At 32.9% G+C, this 19,800-nt stretch overlaps 1 protein-coding gene across 1 annotated transcript in view; it reads right to left on the bottom strand.

The window, feature by feature from the left end:
* tws (protein phosphatase 2 regulatory subunit tws) overlaps nucleotides 1-15,642 on the bottom strand; it is a 72,370-nt gene extending 56,728 nt beyond the window's left edge. Inside the window, exon 1 of the mRNA XM_088267089.1 lies at nucleotides 15,210-15,642. Within this exon, the coding sequence (XP_088123215.1) occupies nucleotides 15,210-15,219 (10 nt within the window). The 5' untranslated portion in view covers nucleotides 15,220-15,642. The remainder of the gene's footprint in view (nucleotides 1-15,209) is intronic.
* Between the last annotated feature and the right edge of the window lie 4,158 nt (nucleotides 15,643-19,800).

The following is a 19,800-nucleotide window of genomic DNA, read 5'->3' as shown; positions in this document are numbered from 1 at the left end:
AGCTTGCGTGTTTGAAAGCTGAACTTTTTTATAAATTAAATTTCCTTTTGAGCAGCGAAATAGCAATCTTAATAATAATTATAATGGATTCTTATGTATTGTGGAAAGTATGTGTAACAATACGGTTTGTCGGCTTAATCCGCAAAGCGTCTAACCCCACCTGGGCTAACTGAACAGACTAGTGAAAATACTATAAAATACTATAATTTTACCATTTTTCCGAATTTCTAGTAGGTATATTAAATCAGTGAAGGTATACCTTTGTGACCCGAAAATCCCAGCCAAGCTTTAGCTGATGGAGGGAAAAATTTACCAAATAATTGTCAGACCCGCACTCCTCTATGGCTGGACGATGTATAACACCTACTCTAGGCAACTAGAAACTGCTGAAATGCGAATGCTTTGATGGTCAGCTGGAGTGTCCTTTAGAGACAAAATAAAAAGTTCACGCATTCGCGGAAGCCTGGCTGTAACTGACATCAATAGCTTTAAATGTGTATGTACTCTCAAATATAAAAAGCCAGTACGCGACCGGCACCGAAACCGCATGTGTTGTCTGCACAATAAAAAAATATAAAAATATTATATATATATACATATATATACATATATATATATATATATGTATATATATATATATATATATATATATATATATATATATGTATATATATATATATATATATATATATATATATATATATATATATTATATATATATATTTATATATAAATATATATATATATATATATATATATATATATAAATATATATATATATATATATATATATATATATATATATATATATGTATATATATATATATATATATATAAATATATATTTATATATATATATATATATATATATATATATATTTATTTATATATATATATATATATATATATATATATATATATATATATATATATATATATATATATATATATATATATATATATATATGTATATATATATATATATATATATACATATATATATATATATATATATATATATATATATATATATATATATATATTGTATATATATATATATATATATATATATATATATATATATGTATATATATATATATATATATATATATATATATATATATATATATATATATATATATATATATATATATATATATATATATATATATATATATATATATATATATATATATATATATATATATATATATATATATATATATATATATATATAAATATATATATATATATATTTATATATATGTATATATATATACATATATACTACTACTACTACCATTACGCCGTTTCCCTGCAGGGGTAAGTAGAGAGGATGGAACGCCACACTCTTCTGTCCTGACATACACTCCTCGCCTCCTTCACATCCATACATCTAGTCATATATGCCCTCCGATTACGCAGACTTTTGACACCGCCAGATTTTAGGTTCTGATTGATCTGATCGTGCCGAGTCTTTTTCGGTCGTCCACGTTCTGTTTTCCCTCTCACATTCGCCACATATATTTTCTTAGTCATTCTCTCGTTATCCATTCGTTCCATATGTCCATACCACCGCAAATAACTCTTCCTAATCTTTTCAATTATACCTCGTTCAGCCTTACATTCCTTTCTTTATATATATATATATATATATATATATATATATATATATATATATATATATATATATATATATATATATATATATATATATATATATATATATATATATATATATATATATATATATATATATATATATATATATATATATATATATATATATATATATAAATATTTTTAGATTTTTTTTAAATCTTCCCTTTCAATAACTCTTTTCTTTTCAAAATCAAATATTTATTTAGAATAAACACTTACTTTTTTAATACAAAAACGGTGTTTCTAGAAAAAAATCAATTTCGGTAAATGTTATCCCGATCTTAATCTGAATATACGATAAATCGCAACTTAATTTTCTTTAAACACAGGGAACATTTGAAGTAATTGAATTTTTTGTTTGAAATACCGTTTTTGTATTGAAAAAATAAGTTTTTCTTCGAAACAAATACATACATGGTTTTGAAAAGAAAGGGTTTTTAAAAGGTTAGATATTAAAAAAATATATAAATATTTTTTTAAATGTCAAATTCCAATAAATATGCTAAAAAAAATTGCGCGCAAAGGCATGTCCGGCTCCTAGCGCTGTCGTTCGCATTCTGAAAATTTGAACGATTGAGATGGTTCCAGATGCCGGTCTCAAGGGATCGAATCCTAAAATCGGATGAAGTAACAACTTATTTTTATATTATTTTTTGACATCTCATCAAAGATGAAGAAGAATATGGAAGTCTGGGCATTGACCAACCAACCAGCCTATGACGGTCGTCAGCCCCGTAAATGCCCAGACTTCCATATTCTTCTTCATCTTTGATGAGATGTCAAAAAATAATATGAAAATAACTCCTGTAATTGGAGATAATCCAGATTTTGTGAACAAGTATTTGGACACACTCAAAATGTTGTAACTTATTTTTAAGTGTTTATTATTTTTTATTTAACTCCATCTCTAATGTTTTAAACATTCTCCAGTTCTATTATCCTAGAGAGATAGACCCTTTACGAAGTAAGCCTAGAACATTATTATTTAAACAACTGCTACAGTATTGTACATAAATTTTATAGCCTTTTTAAACACGAAATGGCTATATTTTTCATATTATCGTATTACTGCGACATCGAATTTATGCTCTCCCAGCAAAATTATAAATATTAAATCAACATATTTTTTATTTAAGTCGTGATTTTCGAAAACCATTTAAAATTTACAATAAATATAACGCAATGTAATAACACCTCAGGATTGCGTTATATTTACTATCGGTTAAATGCGCGTTATTTTTTTAATTTATGTAAATGTGCGTCTTATGGTTTAAAAATTAATTTAATAGAGTGGTATTTCAATATTTATCTGCAATATTTGTCCGCCTCCGTAGTGTAATGGTCAGCACGGCCGGCTACCATTCTGGAGGTCCCGGGTTCGATTCCCAGGGGGGGTCAAATAAATATAAGTGATATTTTCACTCTAATATTTACTCAATATTACCCTGGACTGGTACCTAAGGGCGGAGGGCTGATCACCTTTCCTTCGTGTGTTAAGGATCAAGATAACACTGTGTTTATATAATGCAGTGCCCTATGCACCATTGGGGTGCGGATAAGGGTTTGAAATGAAATGAAACAATTTGCTTCTGTACGAATTCCGGGTTGTGCGAATATCGATATTTTACAGTGGCGATATGCTTATTATTTCGGATATATATATATATATATATATATATATATATATATATATATATATATATATATATATATATAAATATATATATATATATATATATATATATATATATATATATATATATATATATATATATATATATATATATATATATATATATGTATATTTATATATATATATATATATATATATATATATATATATATATATATATATATATATATATATATATATATATATATATATATATATATATATATATATATATATATATATATATATATATATATATATATATATATATATATATATATATATATATATATATATATATATATATATATATATATATATATATATATATATATATATATATATATATATATATATATATATATATATATATACATATATATAAAGTGTGGCAGAAAATTAATCATCCAAATTTGTATTTCAATTATTTATTCACTGACTAAAAAACAGATTTTGAGTGATGAAAATCTTTATCAGGAACATTAGTTTTTATTGTAGAGTGGAAAAGATGATAACTGTGCAATGGCTGCAGCCAGTGTCGATACACATTTGTGCCCGTCTTATCGATTCGTTTGTATACTGCAGCTGTCTAGTTTACAAATGTCAAATATGATTGACGAACGATGCCATTTGCAAAAATTATAACATCTACCGATAGGGTGATTGATTTTGCGCCACCTTGTAGCTTGGAATCAGGACTCCGTTGTGTAGGTACTGCCAGTTTAGATTTTGCCGATAGGTTTTTATTTGCTATAAGTGAAATCAGAATAGATTTATATATGATATTTCCTTTTCAAGGGTATGTGCCGACATGTGGTCACAGTTTGTACATCTGTAAATGGAGTTGTTTGACTAATAAAATATTATTATAATTAAATATTTTAATACGCGTACGGCAAATAGCGTGTGACCTAGTGCAATCGACCTCGCGGGAGGTCAACGAGAAATGTGGTATGTAACTCACAACCAGCAGTTATTTATTAATTTGTCTGTGATACTGGAAGGTGTTGAGATATTTCGCTGAACAAAAATCGTAGTAAACAATCATTACAATAGGTGTCTAAGCTTGATATTAAACATCTGTTGTTCTTTATTAAATAAAACGTAGTAAAGAATCATTACTGTAGATGTCTAAACTTGATATGCAACATCTCACGTTCTTTTTTTGAAAAATCATAGCAAAGAATCATTACTATAGGTGTCTAAACTTGATATGAAACATCTATCGATCTTTTTTTTAAATGTAGTGAAGAATCATTACAATAAGTGTCTTAACTTGATATGAAACATCTAACGTTCTTTTTTTGAAAAATCGTAGAAAAGAATGATTACTAAAGGTGTCTTAACTTGATATGAAATATCTATAATTCTTTTTTCAAAAAATCAAAGTAAAGAATCATTACATTAGGTGTCTAAACTTGATATGAAACGTCTAACGTTCTTTTTTTGAAAAATCGTAGTAAAGAATGATTACTATAGATGTCTAAACTTGATATGAAACACCTATCGTTCTTCAAATGGAGCAAGATATACAAATACTTTATATCGATTAGTGCTAGTTGTAAAACATGCTTTTTGTAGAATATACGTTTGGCTGGCTTAAGATATCACTATATACGGGACAAATTACTCGACTAGTGGCTCTACAATCAGCCATACATCCTTATCTATTAAAAATGTTACCCGCATGTACCTTCCACATACCCGATACCATTGAATATAAATATAACGTACAGGTTTAAAAAATTAATGCAATATGTATGTACGTTCAATTATGGGCAGATTGGTGAACGTTTCATACTTGTATAAAGTGATCACTTAAGCCCTGTTTGATTTGAGTTTGTTTTTCTTTTTTTGTTGTTGCGGAGACTCTTTTATTTAAATGTTGGTAGGTATGCAAGATCCTTACCGAATTATTTTACGCACTGGTAGACGTTTGAAAATATACACGTGTATAAAGTAATCACTTAACTCAGCCTATGACAGTTCGTATGCCATGTAAATAATCAAAAATCCATATTCTCCTTCATCTATGTAGAGATGTCGAAATACAAAAGAATTATCTTTGAAAATTAATATGTAACTTTGTTTTAAAATCACTTTTAATATTTTATTATAAGTTACATTATGATGTCTACCGGTTTCGAAGCTAACCGCTTTTTTATCAAGACTGATCAATACAGACTGACTAATTAACGGTTAGCTTCGAAACCGGTAGACATTATAACTATGTTATAATAAAATATTTATTGTGATTTTAAAACAAAGTTACATTTGACTTATTATATGGAAAATCACAAAGTTAGTGCTTCAAATATAAATTGAATTATCTTTGAATTGCAGCTTACGATGTTGTTCCGGAATCTGGCAACGCAGTTAGTAGGCGCCACAATTAAACTAAAGTTTTAAATATTTATAATGTATCACGTATTTTATTTCGCTTCGTGATTAGCGATTAGCCGTAGGTGACCTCGCTTGAGGCAGTAGTGCAACATGGCCGTCACCGCATTAATCCGTGGATCCTAGTATAAAACATATCGCTCGCTCCTTTCAAGAACGTCATAAATAAAAAAATGTCAATTTTCAGTCGTGTTTTCGGAATGCCCAGAAAATGTACTATATCCCAGCAAAAGCGGCATATTTTTAACTTAATATTTACCCGCTACAGGGCAGAAAGTGTTGTTTTTGCATTTTGAAGAAAACTTATTGTTTAATTCTTTTTAAATTTACTAAATATTTTTCAAATGGTGAAAAAACCTTCAGGTTTTATCTAAAAAGATCTGTTACATAGTAAAAAGTTCAGTGAGTGGCTGGATATTTATTTTTAACACATTGTATTATATCTTTAAAAACGTTATTCTGAAGGAGTGAGCGATATATACTAAAAAACAAAAAATATGCAATATACATTCTTTAAAAAAATCGGGCGTAGAACGACATGATACCTTTACGGCGGTCGGCCGGTGCCGGCGATTGAATTCTGTGTTGCGTTGTATCCCCTTAAAAGGATTTACGAATTTCGGAAGCCATATCTAGGACCTGTTTCGGCCATACAAGGTTTCTATCCACCAAATACGAGATTAAGTAGAACATCTTCACATGATGACGAATTTTAAAGGTCAGACAACAACATGTCCTATTGTGTCGACTCTCCTCTTATGATAATAATAATAAAATAAAAACTGGAGGCTATTTCGGTCACGTTTCTAATGATTGAGCTCTGGGGCTGTAGAGTGTGTACCTCGCTATTCGTGTGAACCTCTATTCGTACGAATTTTGTTGAAAAATTGTTTGGTGCAGACATTCAATTTTTATAGGGCCTCGTGTATAAAATATGCTTAGGTGGAAACAAATTTAAAATCCGTATAAAATGTATTATTTATGGATTCAGCATTAACTTTGTGGAATGACATGTTGATTTATTTACTGATTTGGCGTTTAATTTGTAGAACTCCATTTTAATTTATGTATTAATTTTAAATCAAATACAGATTTTTTGAGTTTACTAAGTTGTATTTGTAGTTTTCGAAACTAGTCGTGTGTAATGAAATGAAACTCATTAAGTGATATTATAGAAGTGCTATTTTTTTAAATAATGGTATTTAAAAATAAGAAGCAGACAGTTGGAGCAGTAATTAGGAGTTTGTTTGTGTTAAAACTCTTTTCACCAGTGTTAAAACATTGTACAACATTTTGAATGTGTCCAAATACTTGTTCACATATCTAGATTATCTCCAACTACTTTCACCAATAGATGTCTCTAATGAAGTTCTAGTAATTCAAGAAAAATATTGATTCATACATATAGAACTTCAAAGAATTTGAGTATTGTGGTTATCAATAATGGGTAGAATTTTTGAATGTTACACGTGTATAAAGTGGTCACTTAAACCAGCCTATGACGGTCGTCAGCCCCGTAAATGCCCAGATTTCCATATTCTTCTTCATCATTGATGAGATGTCAAAAAATTATATTAAAAAATGGTGTTGAAACATGTTATTATCAATTTCATTAATTGATTCGGCAGTCGCTTTGTGGTAATAACTATCAATTTTGAATTTAAGTTTTACTTGGTAAACACACAATTTCTTAAAATCTATTGTGCCACGTGTTTAAGATGATCATGTTTGTATAAAGTGACCATACGTCCCGTTTCGAACGGGACTGTCCCGTTTTTAGAAAGCCTGTCCCGTTGTCCCCAAGAAAAGTTTCGGGACGTCAATTTTGTCTTGTTTTCACACGGTAACAATTTTAAAAAAAGTGCAAAAAATCGATGGTTATTTTTGTTTTGTTTTTTCACATTTGTATTATTTATACCTCTTATTTCCTTTATATATATATATATATATATATATATATATATATATATATATATATATATGTATATATATATATATATATATATTTATATATATATATATATATATATATTTATATATATATATATATATATATATATATATATATATATATATATATATAATATATATATATATATATATATATATATATATATATATATATATATATATATATATATATATATATATAATATATATATATATATATATATATATATATATATATATATATATATATATATATATATGTTGCGGACGTCTGGCCCTGAGCCATTAGTATTAGGAATAAAATAAGCGTTAATATTAAGGATAAAATGTATAAATAAAAATAAGCCTGTATCCTAGCTCATACATGTAATTTGATGTAGTCCGTACGAGGCAAATCGGTCGACTGAGCTCCGCGCGCCCGGAAGGGAAGGCGGGGAGCGGGGAGCGCGGTCGCCAGCAGAGAGGGGCCCGTACGGACAAGGCTCGGATAACGGTATAGTCCCGTTATCCGAGCAACGGTACTTTACCGTTATTCAGCGCCGAGAAGCGCCGACACGGCATAAAACCGTGCCGGCTGTAGAAACCAAAATTTGAATAAAGCAGTGTGTAAAAACCGAATTGGTCTTTTATATTTCTCCATTTCGCTCCTTCGCCTCAAGAATTCGCCGCCGGACTTCGCCTGACTCGCCGTCTCACTGCACCAACAACGAACCGTTGGAAAGCCTTTCTCAAGGCTAGTGAGTACGCTTCGACACACGAGTCAGTGCGATCTCCTTGTGATCCTGCTCTCCGTACCTCAGTCTGGTATCCATTAGACCGATACCCAAGTCGGAGGCCCTTTTCAGGGCCAGTGGATATTGTTCGGCTACGCCGACCGGACTGAGCTGCGGTGAGTCTCTGCCACTTACAACGGCAGAGCCATAGCTGTGCTACAGACAACGGGCCCCCCAGTGGCATAGCGAGAGTTACGTCAGTAACATTTGGTCCTTCGAGCCGGATCCGGACCCCCTGTCTACAGCTACGATGCCGGCTTCATTGCGATCGGGTCGCAACGCCGGCATGGATCCCGAGGACCGCGAAGAGGACGCTGCCTCCGTCTCATCCACGCACACCGTCACGGACGCTGAGCTGCGCCGCAAGCTGGACGAGATGGCCGAGCACAGCCGGAGGCAGCAGGAGCAAAACGCTGAGCTGCGGGAGATTATAGACCGGCTGCAAGCAGCGAACGCAGCAACACTTGGAGGGGTCTCAGGGAACGCAGCGCATCCTTCCCGTGACGAGCCTAGGCCGGAGGCCTCCGGCTCAGCTCTGCGAGAACCGGCGGACGCGCCGGTTATAGAGGACCCCCCCACACACTCGCCGAGGCCAAAGGCTCACGGCCCGGCAACAGCGTACGAGCATCACCCGGAGGAGTCCGGAAGACGCGGAGCGCAGGAGCGCTACGTAAGGCGTCCCTACAGCGACAACGGAGGACCGGGAGAGCGTGACCCGGTTCGAGAGTGGATACATGACGGCCCCTCATTCTTCCCGCCATCCAGGACGATGGATCGAGGCGGTCCGGCGCCAGCTGCAGCCGCCGGGCGAACCGATTCCTCCCCCTGGACCGGGGAAAGGGCATCGACCAGGTGGTCGGGCCAACCGCCGGAACTACCCAAGTTCGCCGGCCAGCCACAGGAGTGGCGGACATTCAAGGCGTCGTACGACCAGTCGACGGAGCGATGGGGGATCGGAGACGCAGACAACATCGGTCGGCTGGCACGCGCCTTGGAGGGACGCGCTCAACGAATCGTTGCGGGGCTCCTGCTGTACCCCCGCAACGTCCCGGAGATAATGCGGAAATTGGAAGAAAACTTCGGGAGCCCGGCGCTGATCATCGCCGGGATCTTTGAAGAAGCGAGCCTCCTGCCTCGTCTGACGGAGCATGCCACCGTGGAGGCAGTTATGGACTTTGCGGTGGCGATCCAGAACGTCATAACCACGGTCGAGGGCCTGGATTCGTATTACCTAGCCAATCCCCAGCTGAGCGAAATGGTAGCAAAATTGCCCCCCTTCCTGAAATGGGATTGGTTCAGGCATCGTGTCGGAGGCCCGAAGAGGGCCAACATCTACGACCTGGCAGGATGGCTCGATGAAATAACGTCGGTGGTGCCGTCGTCGGGGGGCTTGAGCCCATTAGCCCCTAAACACCAGCGAGAATCAACGAAGCGAACCGACGGCCGCGAGAAACCGACAGCGCGAGATAAGCGGCACGTACTTGTGTGTGCCATTGAAAAGTGCGTATGCTGCGCAGGGGCTCACAAACTCTCGCGCTGCGAGAAATTCAAAGCGAGATTCCTGTGGCGCACCAAGGACACAGAGGAGCCGGCTACCTACATCTTCACCTCCATGATGTTTGGGGCGAAGTGTTCACCCAGCAGCGCCCAGTTTGTCCGGGACAGAGTGGCGCAAGCGTACGCGCACGAGTTCCCCGCCGTCTCAGCAGCCATCCAGCGCAGAATGTACATGGATGACTACCTAGATGCCACCGACGACGCTGAGACGGCCGCCAGCCTGATCAGGGACACGAGGGAGGTGCTTAACAGGGGTGGATTTAAGCTAACGAGCTGGGCCTCAAACAGGCCAGAGGTCTTGAATGAAATTGCGAATGAAGACCGAGCCAAGACCGCCATCACCATTGGCGAAGCGACGAGCACAGAACGCGTCCTGGGGATCGTGTGGAATCCCCAAAGCGACACACTCCTCTTCCAGTACGAGGCTGAGAGGAAAGCGACACCAGAAAGACCCACTAAGCGCGAAATGTTGAGTACGGCGATGCGGATATTCGACCCGGTCGGCTTTATCGCCTGCCTGACCATCAGGTCGAAGATTCTACTGCAGGCTGTCTGGCGGTCGAAGACGGGGTGGGATCAACCCCTGACGCCGGAACACTCACAAAGGTGGGCAGAGTGGCAACAGTTAATGAACGAGAACGGGTGCCAGATACCACGATGCGTACTCCAAGAAAAGGCAAGGCCTGTCACACTCCACGTATTCTGCGACGCGTCCGAGCAGGCATGCTGCACAGTGGCCTATTTTGGGGACGTAAAAGCAACATTCATCATGGCCAAGTGTAAAGTGGCACCATTGAAACCGCTCTCAATACCGCGCCTCGAGCTACAGGCCGCATTAATGGCAGCGCGGATGGCCACTACCATAAAAAAGGAGAGTCAAGCTAACATCACACGGACAGTGTATTGGACGGACTCCAGCACAGTGTTATGCTGGATTCGAACGGACCCTCTCAAATACAGCACCTTCGTAGCGAATCGATTGGGGGAAATAGACGACTTGAGCACCGTCGACGAATGGAGATGGGTACCGACTAGAGAGAACCCTGCCGATGTAGGCACCCGCGACAAAGGAGCCCCGGACCTCTCAACAGCTGGACTATGGTTCAGCGGCCCGCGTTTTCTCGAGAGGGACGAGGCCGAATGGCCTAAGGAAAGGCTAAAGAAATCTCCGAGCGCAGAGATATTAGAAGAAAAACCGCCCCGACAGTTTGTGGGGCATGTTCGAGAAGGGGAGGCGTTCCCCCAGTTAGATCGTTTTTCATCATGGAACCGATTGGTGAGGACCACAGCATGGGTCCATCGGTTCATCAGCCGATGTCGGAGCCCGGGAATCGCGACACAACCCGGAGGGGACTTCGATATAGATTAGATATATATATATATATATATATATATATATATATATATATATATATATATATATATATATATATATATATATATATATATATATATATATATATATATATATATATATATATATATATATATATATATATATATATATATATATATATATATATATATATATATATATATATATATATATATATATATATATATATATATATATATATATATATATATATATATATATATATATATATATATATATATATATATATATATATATATATATATATATATATATATATATATATATATATATATATATATATATATATATATATATATATATATATATATATATATATATATATATATATATATATATATATATATATATATATATATATATATATATATATATATATATATATATATATATATATATATATATATATATATATATATATATATATATATATATATATATATATATATATATATATATATATATATATATATATATATATATATATATATATATATATATATATATATATATATATATATATATATATATATATATATATATATATATATATATATATATATATATATATATATATATATATATATATATATATATATATATATATATATATATATATATATATATATATATATATATATATATATATATATATATATATATATAAATACAATTAAGTGTAAATAATATGTAAAGTGGGTGTATAATAATAAAATAAACAATGTGTTGCTTTGTAATTAAAGTTTATTCTTAATTTATCTTTATAATAATTTTTATATCTATCTATCTATCTATCTGATTCTGACAGTTAATAATATTATCGGAATTCTTTTGTTTTATTGTGAGCGACGCATGCGACATCTGGTGGTAGAACTGTATATGTAGGTACTATTTTGTAAGTACTTAATAAAATGTATAGGTAAGTACCTAGTTATTTTATTACATATATATATATATATATATATATATATATATATATATATATATATATATATATATATATATATATATATATATATATATATATATATATATATATATATATATATATATATATATATATATATATATATATATATATATATATATATTCCTTTTCTTATTAATACATAAAAACTATGAAAAAGTACATGTTTTCTTGAATATATGTACATACTACTGTATTAAGTAAAAATTGGTAGATGTCCCGCTTTGAGGGCAAAAATAAATGGCCATTTTATGTATGTATGTATATAATCGATGCTTTTTTACGGCTTGCAGTATCGGGTTTTCCTGACATCAAACGTAATTACGATTCAACTATTGTAACTTTAAAACAATTACCTATAACGATTACGTTTCAAGGCTTTTACATTTCAGAGGTAAAGGTTACATCATGTCTTGTATAATTTTAATTAAAAATACATAAAATAACATACTAGAATTTTTGTAATTTAAAAAAAAAATATTTTCTGTTTTTTTTGTTGTTTTTTTTTGTACTCCGTTTTTGAAATATTTATTTTTTTAAATATGGGACCACTCACAGAAAAAAAGATTGAATAAAAGATAGCAAACATAGTTATATTATTAATGGATTCAGCATTAATGTTGTGTTAAATAAAATGATCATTTATGTACAACATTTTGAGTGTGTCCAAATACTTGTTCACAAAATCTGGATTATCTCCAATTACAGGAGTTATTTTCATATTATTTTTTGACATCTCATCAAAGATGAAGAAGAATAATATTTGAGTAGTGTGGTTGTCAAAAATGGGTAGAATTGGTGAATGTTACACGTGTGTAAAGTGATCACTTAAACCAGCCTATGACGGTCGTCAGCCCCGTAAATGCCCAGACTTCCATATTCTTCTTCATCTTTGATGAGATGTCAAAAAATATTACGATTATTTATGTATGAAAATAACATACTTGTATAAGACCACTTTTTGAGTGTAAACACGACTAGTTTCGAGAACTACAGATGTTCTCATCAACAGGTGGAAATACAAACTGACAAGCAAAGAATAAATAATCTAGGCAGGCTTAGTTTTTTTTGCTTAAATGCCTAGATAGGTGTATATTGGAGACTGTATCCACACTGCAGTGGGTCGAATAGTCTCACTTTTTGAGTTCAGGTTTCGCTGCTATAGGCACCATGATCTATGGCGTAGTAAGGCGGGAAAGAATCAACAGATATGTGTGTGTTTTTTTTAATAAAAAAATAGATTCAACATCAATCAATGGAGATAGATAATCGCTGTAAAATCTGAATTTCTATGTCTGTTTGATAAATATAAGTCACCATTTAAATTCAATTTATTTAAACTATACAGAGTGTACAAAGACACTATACAGAGTGTACAAAGACATTTTTTATTTGTGCAACTGTGGAAATATAAACAACAACAAAAAAAAGTATGGCAAAAAGTATGTATGAATTACTGCGAAAAGGGTAAAATGTGTAGCAACTGGCAACTGCTAGTAATCGACGACTGCCGGTAACTAGCCATTGCCAGTAACTGTTTTTTCTTTTCTTTTTAACGTATTTAAATTTTCGTAGACAAAATCGTCGGAAACAATATGAAAAATAAATTAACCCTTTCGTACATACTCGTATTAAAAAGAATAAAATCTTCAATGTGGAGTATATATAGCTTATTAGCCACAGAGGCAGAATATTGTTTTATTTTAAGTAAAACTAACTAACTAACCATCATGCCGCTTCCCCGCAGGGGTAGGCAGAGAGAATAGAACGCCACACCACTCTGTCTTTGCAAACATTCTTCGCCTCTTCCACGTTCATGCATCTCCTCATACATACCCTCCGATTGTTACGACTCCTAACCTGACCACTTTCAAGTATTTGGCATACCTGATCGTGCCATGTTTTTTTGGTCTCCCTTTTCCTCCTTTGGCTCCTTTTTCCAATTACATTTGCCTCATAAATTTGTTTTACCTTTCTTTCCTCACTCATTCGTCCTACATGTACAAACCATCTCAACACGCCTTCCTTAATTTTATCGATAATGCTTATCTCAGCTTTGCATTCCTTCCTTATTTCACTATTCGAACATCTATCATACATCGTTCTGTCGCACATTCTTCTGAGAGATCGCATTTCGACTGCATTCAGTCTACTTTCATCCTTCTTTTGCCAACTCCATGTTTCACTTCCATACATTAAAGTTGGAACCAGGACTCCGTTGTGCACTGCCAGTTTAGCTTCCGCTTATTTTAAGTATTTATTTTAAAAGAATTTAAAAAGGCCTTTTACTAACTAACTATTCGCCAAGCCGCTGCTTCGCTGCAGGGGTAGGCAGGGAGAATAGAACCCCCACACTAATCTGTCTTTGTGATCAATCTTCGCCTCGTCCACATTCAAGCATTTTCTCATACATATCTTATTATTATTCCGACTCATATTCGGTTATTCTCATACAAAAACCGCATGAAATATCGTATAAGAAATAAAATAATTCATCCCCGTTTTAGTGTAATGGTTAGCGTGTTTGGCTACCGCGCTGGAAATCTCGGGTTCAATGTGGATCAAAATAAATACAATGGTATGTCAGGATAATAAATATAAGTGATTTTTCACTTAAATATTTATTTAATATCACCCTGGACCGGTACTTGAAGCGCAGAACTGATTACCTTGTTTTCGTGTAATTAACGATCAAAATGACACCGCGGCGATACCATGCGGTGCCCTATGCACCATTGGGCGCGGATAAGGGTTAAAATAATAATTTAATTTTAAGGGTTTAAGGGTTTAAGCGGATAAGGGTTAAAATAATAATAAATTAATTAAACTTACCTATATACATATTCCTCAGGTGAGTGTGTATAGTTTAAAACAAACTAATTAAAAAACGATCACTTTATCACTAATTTATAATGAATATATAATATATACACTTAAATAATCACTCTTTACATGTATTTTTTTACATATAACAGCTTTTTACAGATACATAGGATTGTTCAATTCAAGAAAATGTATTTTTTTAACCGTCTAAATAAAACGCCAAACAATTATTTGCCCAATTGATTACCTTGCACTCTTTTTTCACTGATAAAAAGTTTTTTTTATGTATTTTACGATTCCGGTAGGTACCGATATTTCCTGGTCGCATAGACTCTCCACTTAACAACCTCCCGTGAATTTGAATATTTCGAAAACGAGATGGAATCAAATGTCATATTACTTTGGAATATCGAACAGATGTTTATAGGTGCGCTCTGCTGTACCGAACGCTCCGGTTGGTGGATTTGAACTGAGAACGGGAGGGATGTGTGAGAGAGAGAGAGCTATAAACGTGTTGCTCGCTCGCTCGCTGTCAAAACGGACGTTTGACTGGAACTAAACACCATTTGAACAGCAGCCGCATAAAATATTGTGGACATTATTCATTTCAGAGCGTATTTTTATACGAGTACTAAATGGATCATCGTCAGACGGGAGGAATATCTAATTTAACATACTCAACCTATAAAGGATTGCACTAGACCCGTTTTTTTGTTTATAACAGCCGATATAATCAACATTTTCATTCTTCATTTTCTTTTGGGAAATTCGCCTTCGTAAATACGTTGTTTTCGTAAGTTGGTAATGAATGACGTCACAGAAACGATGAACTAATTTTAATATTGGTAATATTGTTAAATTATTGGCGGCTCTATTTGTTGATGTCTATATGGAAAAAGAGGAAGAAAATATACATCCCATTTGAGAAAATATGAAATTGCCTTTTTATCTTTTTGAAAATTTCCCCATTTACGGCTAATTTACACCTAAATATTCTCATCTACATTTTAAATTAAAGAAAAAACACGTTTCTTTTTGGATTCTAACGAGAATATTACCTCGCTGATTTATTTAGGATCAACTTAGTGGAATCAAATGATGATTAATTATAATAGCATTACGAGAACATCTGTCGCTCTCGAAACAACGTGTTATCATTACTAAACTTAAAAGTGGTCTTACACGTGTTTCATTTTTATATTCAAAGAATAGTATCAATATGACTGAACTCTATATTCAGTTGGAAGTCACTTTGACCAATGAAAACCCCAAAGAAACCACTTCACCCCATTGCAAACCATGAATTTAGATATGTAATTATTTAAAATGCACCCATGCGTTTTGATACCAACCATATTGTTTAAAAAAAAACATCACCTGCCTTCAGCCCGCATATCGTGAGCTAATTAAGCTGGGGTAGATTGTATATTTATTGTAGAGGGTTATCTTACGCATTGCTGAAAACAGGGTTGATATGATGTGTGTATGTATTTATATTTTGTATATATATATATATATATATATATATATATATATATATATATATATATATATATATATATATATATATATATATATATATATATATATATATATATATATATATATATATATATATATATGCCGTTCGGGCAACTTTTTTCACGTTTTTTTTAAATAAATTTTCATAATCGATTAGACAAAACAATATTTGCGCTTAAGTAATTACAATCTATGTTAAAATAATTCATCCAAATGATAAAATGTAGTATTGTAATGAATATTTTAATGATATTTAAATACATATTTTGTTGTTGTTGACATAAAGTGAGTTCCGGGACCTTTATTTGATTTAAATAAACTCTACATACATTTAATATTTTGAAAACGCTTACATTTGACATTATTATGATTAATTTACCTTCAGTAGGGCGAAAAAAGGTAATTTTTAAAAAGTCACAAAAACAAAAAAAAATAAAGGATAGAGCGGAGCTTTTTGCGCTATTATATCTTAAAGTCTGTTTAAGAGCTTAGTATAAGCTCGCTCGATTAATAAATTCGCAATATCAGAAAGAGATTTATGATTTTTTTCAAATGTATGCGAATATAGACTTTTGATAATTAATACTTGAATGTGAAGTGCTCATATGTATTCGTTTTTTTGTAAATATATTACTATTATATGCACACATTTTTAATATACTTGTTCATATTAATTATGACCTTCTGTGCAGGCTGAGGATCGGACACACAGTACTTGCATCCCACCTCAAAAATATTAACATTCTAACTTGTTCGTTGTGCGCGTGTGGAGAGGAGGATGAGACTGCTGACCACATATTTTTCAACTGCCCCTTACTCCCTAACCTCGAGTTCATTCAGGACATTCGGTCGGAGGGTTTGTCCTTCCCGCTGAATGTCCAACACCTATTGTCAATCAACTCAAAAAATGTTAATGGTGCCATCATTAAACATATAAAAAAGTATGGCAAAAGCGTGTGACCCCAAAAAAATCAATAAAAAAAATAAATATATTGTTTAAGTAAAATCACTAGTATGGCAGGTATCACCCAAAATTGGGTGCTTTTCCAATAAATTTAAAAAAAAAAATAATTATGAGTATTTTGGCTCTTTACGCATACCCTGTGTTGAGCTGAAATACTTTTTTTCAAAAATTATTTTTGGTGCGAGAGATCAATAAAATACATATATTATTTGATAAAATAACAATTGGATAGTTTTTTTCCACACATATTTCATTTGGCCAGTGTAAAACGTATTGTCATATCGCTCACACCTTTCAAGAACGTCATAAGTAAATAAAAAAAACTTGATTTTTCAGGAGAACGTTTTTAAAGTTTAAAAATATAATACAATGTATTAAAAATAAATATCAAGCCACTTATTGAACTTTTTACTGTCCAACAGATCTTATTAGGTAAAACCTGAAGGTTTTTTCTCCATTTGAAAAATATTTAGTACGTTTAAAAAAAATAAAAATAAAAATAAAAATTAAACAATACATTTTTTTTCAAAATGCAAAAACAACACTTTCTTCCCTGTAGCGGGTAAATATTAAGTTAAAAATATGCCTCTTTTGCTGGTATATAGTACATTTTCTGGGCATTCCGAAAACATGCGAGTGTTTTTGCCTAGAATTTTCACTCATGAATTACATGAAATTATAGTAACTTTAAACATAAAGAGTAAATCCACTCACAAGTAGGCATAGGCTATGAAACTTTTAAAGTTGAAGCCTGAGTAGGGACATGATAAACGGTATTGCATAAGCCGTAGCTAGATTTCAGAGTCACTTGGACGTTAGGTAATTCAAAAAATTCCGAAACATGCACAACTGAAAATTGACGATTTTTGATTTATGACGTTCTTGAAAGGAGTGAGCGATATGTGCCATCGGCACGGGTAAACCGAATGAGGGCACATTATTGCATGTAATTTGTAATCATGTATGATTAAAAAAAGTAAATAAAATAAATAAATTTGGGTGTTAGTGATATTTTGGCCAACAAGTGTATGTAATGGATCGCAGTTATGAAAGTAAGTCAGTATTGAGGTAGATAGATACCTATTCTAAAGCCATTATGAGAAGGAACAGGTGTGTCGATACCCATTATAATAATAATAATAAAAAATAATAATATTGTTTCCTGCCTTCTTAATTATTTCCCTAAATCAGAAATTTCTATTAAATATGCAAAACGGAATAATAATCCATCCACTGAAATATAATATAAACACATTTCGCTCACTCCTTTCAAGAACGTCATAAATCAAAAATCGTCAATTTTCAGTTGTGCATGTTTTTGGAATGCCCAAAAAATGTTCTATATCCCAGAAAAAGAGGCATATTTTTAACTTTATATTTACCCGTTACAGGGCAGAAAGTGTTGTTTTTGCACTTTGAAGAAAATGTAGTGTTTAATTATTTTTTTAAAATAAACTAAATATTTTTCGAATGGAGAAATAACCTTCAAGTTTTACCTAAAAAGATCTGTTGCACAGTAAAAATATTAATAAGTGGCTTCATATTTATTTTTAATACATTGTACTATATTTTTAAACTTTAAAAACGTTCTCCTGAAAAATCAAGTTTTTTGATTTATGACGTTCTTGAAAGGAGTGAGCGATGTGACGCCTTAACTGTTACTTTTTCGGCTATCCCAGTGCTTCTCAATTGGTGGTGCGCGGCAATTTCTTCTTCTTCAAATTATCATTTCATTTCAAATGAAGGTTTGGGTATTTACAGGTCATAAACCCTGTAAATACCCCGACCCTAACATAAAGTGAACATATCGTGGTCATACAGGAGAAAGTGACCACGAGCATTTTTTACAAAAACGTGATCATTGACCATTTGATATATTACTAGCTTAATATTGCCCTGAAAAAATCCCAAAGCATTTTAAACTTGGAAGTATAATATATTGACTTGTTAAAAATGACTAACTGCATTGTTGTTTATTTTCTTGCCAAGCAAAATTGACTTAAATGGCCCTCCTGAACATTTTAAGTTTTGTTAGTTGGTCACTTTCTCCTGTACGACTACGATATATTCTTCGATTGAGTGGCTAATCTTTCTAGAGCCTTTTTCTTCAATACA

This window comes from Brachycentrus maculatus, unplaced genomic scaffold, assembly GCF_059751285.1.
Source record: "Brachycentrus maculatus isolate JH-2025_06_01 unplaced genomic scaffold, ASM5975128v1 h1tg000282l, whole genome shotgun sequence".
NCBI lineage: Eukaryota > Metazoa > Arthropoda > Insecta > Trichoptera > Brachycentridae > Brachycentrus > Brachycentrus maculatus.
The sequence above is the reverse complement of the archived record's forward strand: the minus strand, read 5'-3'. Positions and strand labels throughout refer to the sequence as shown.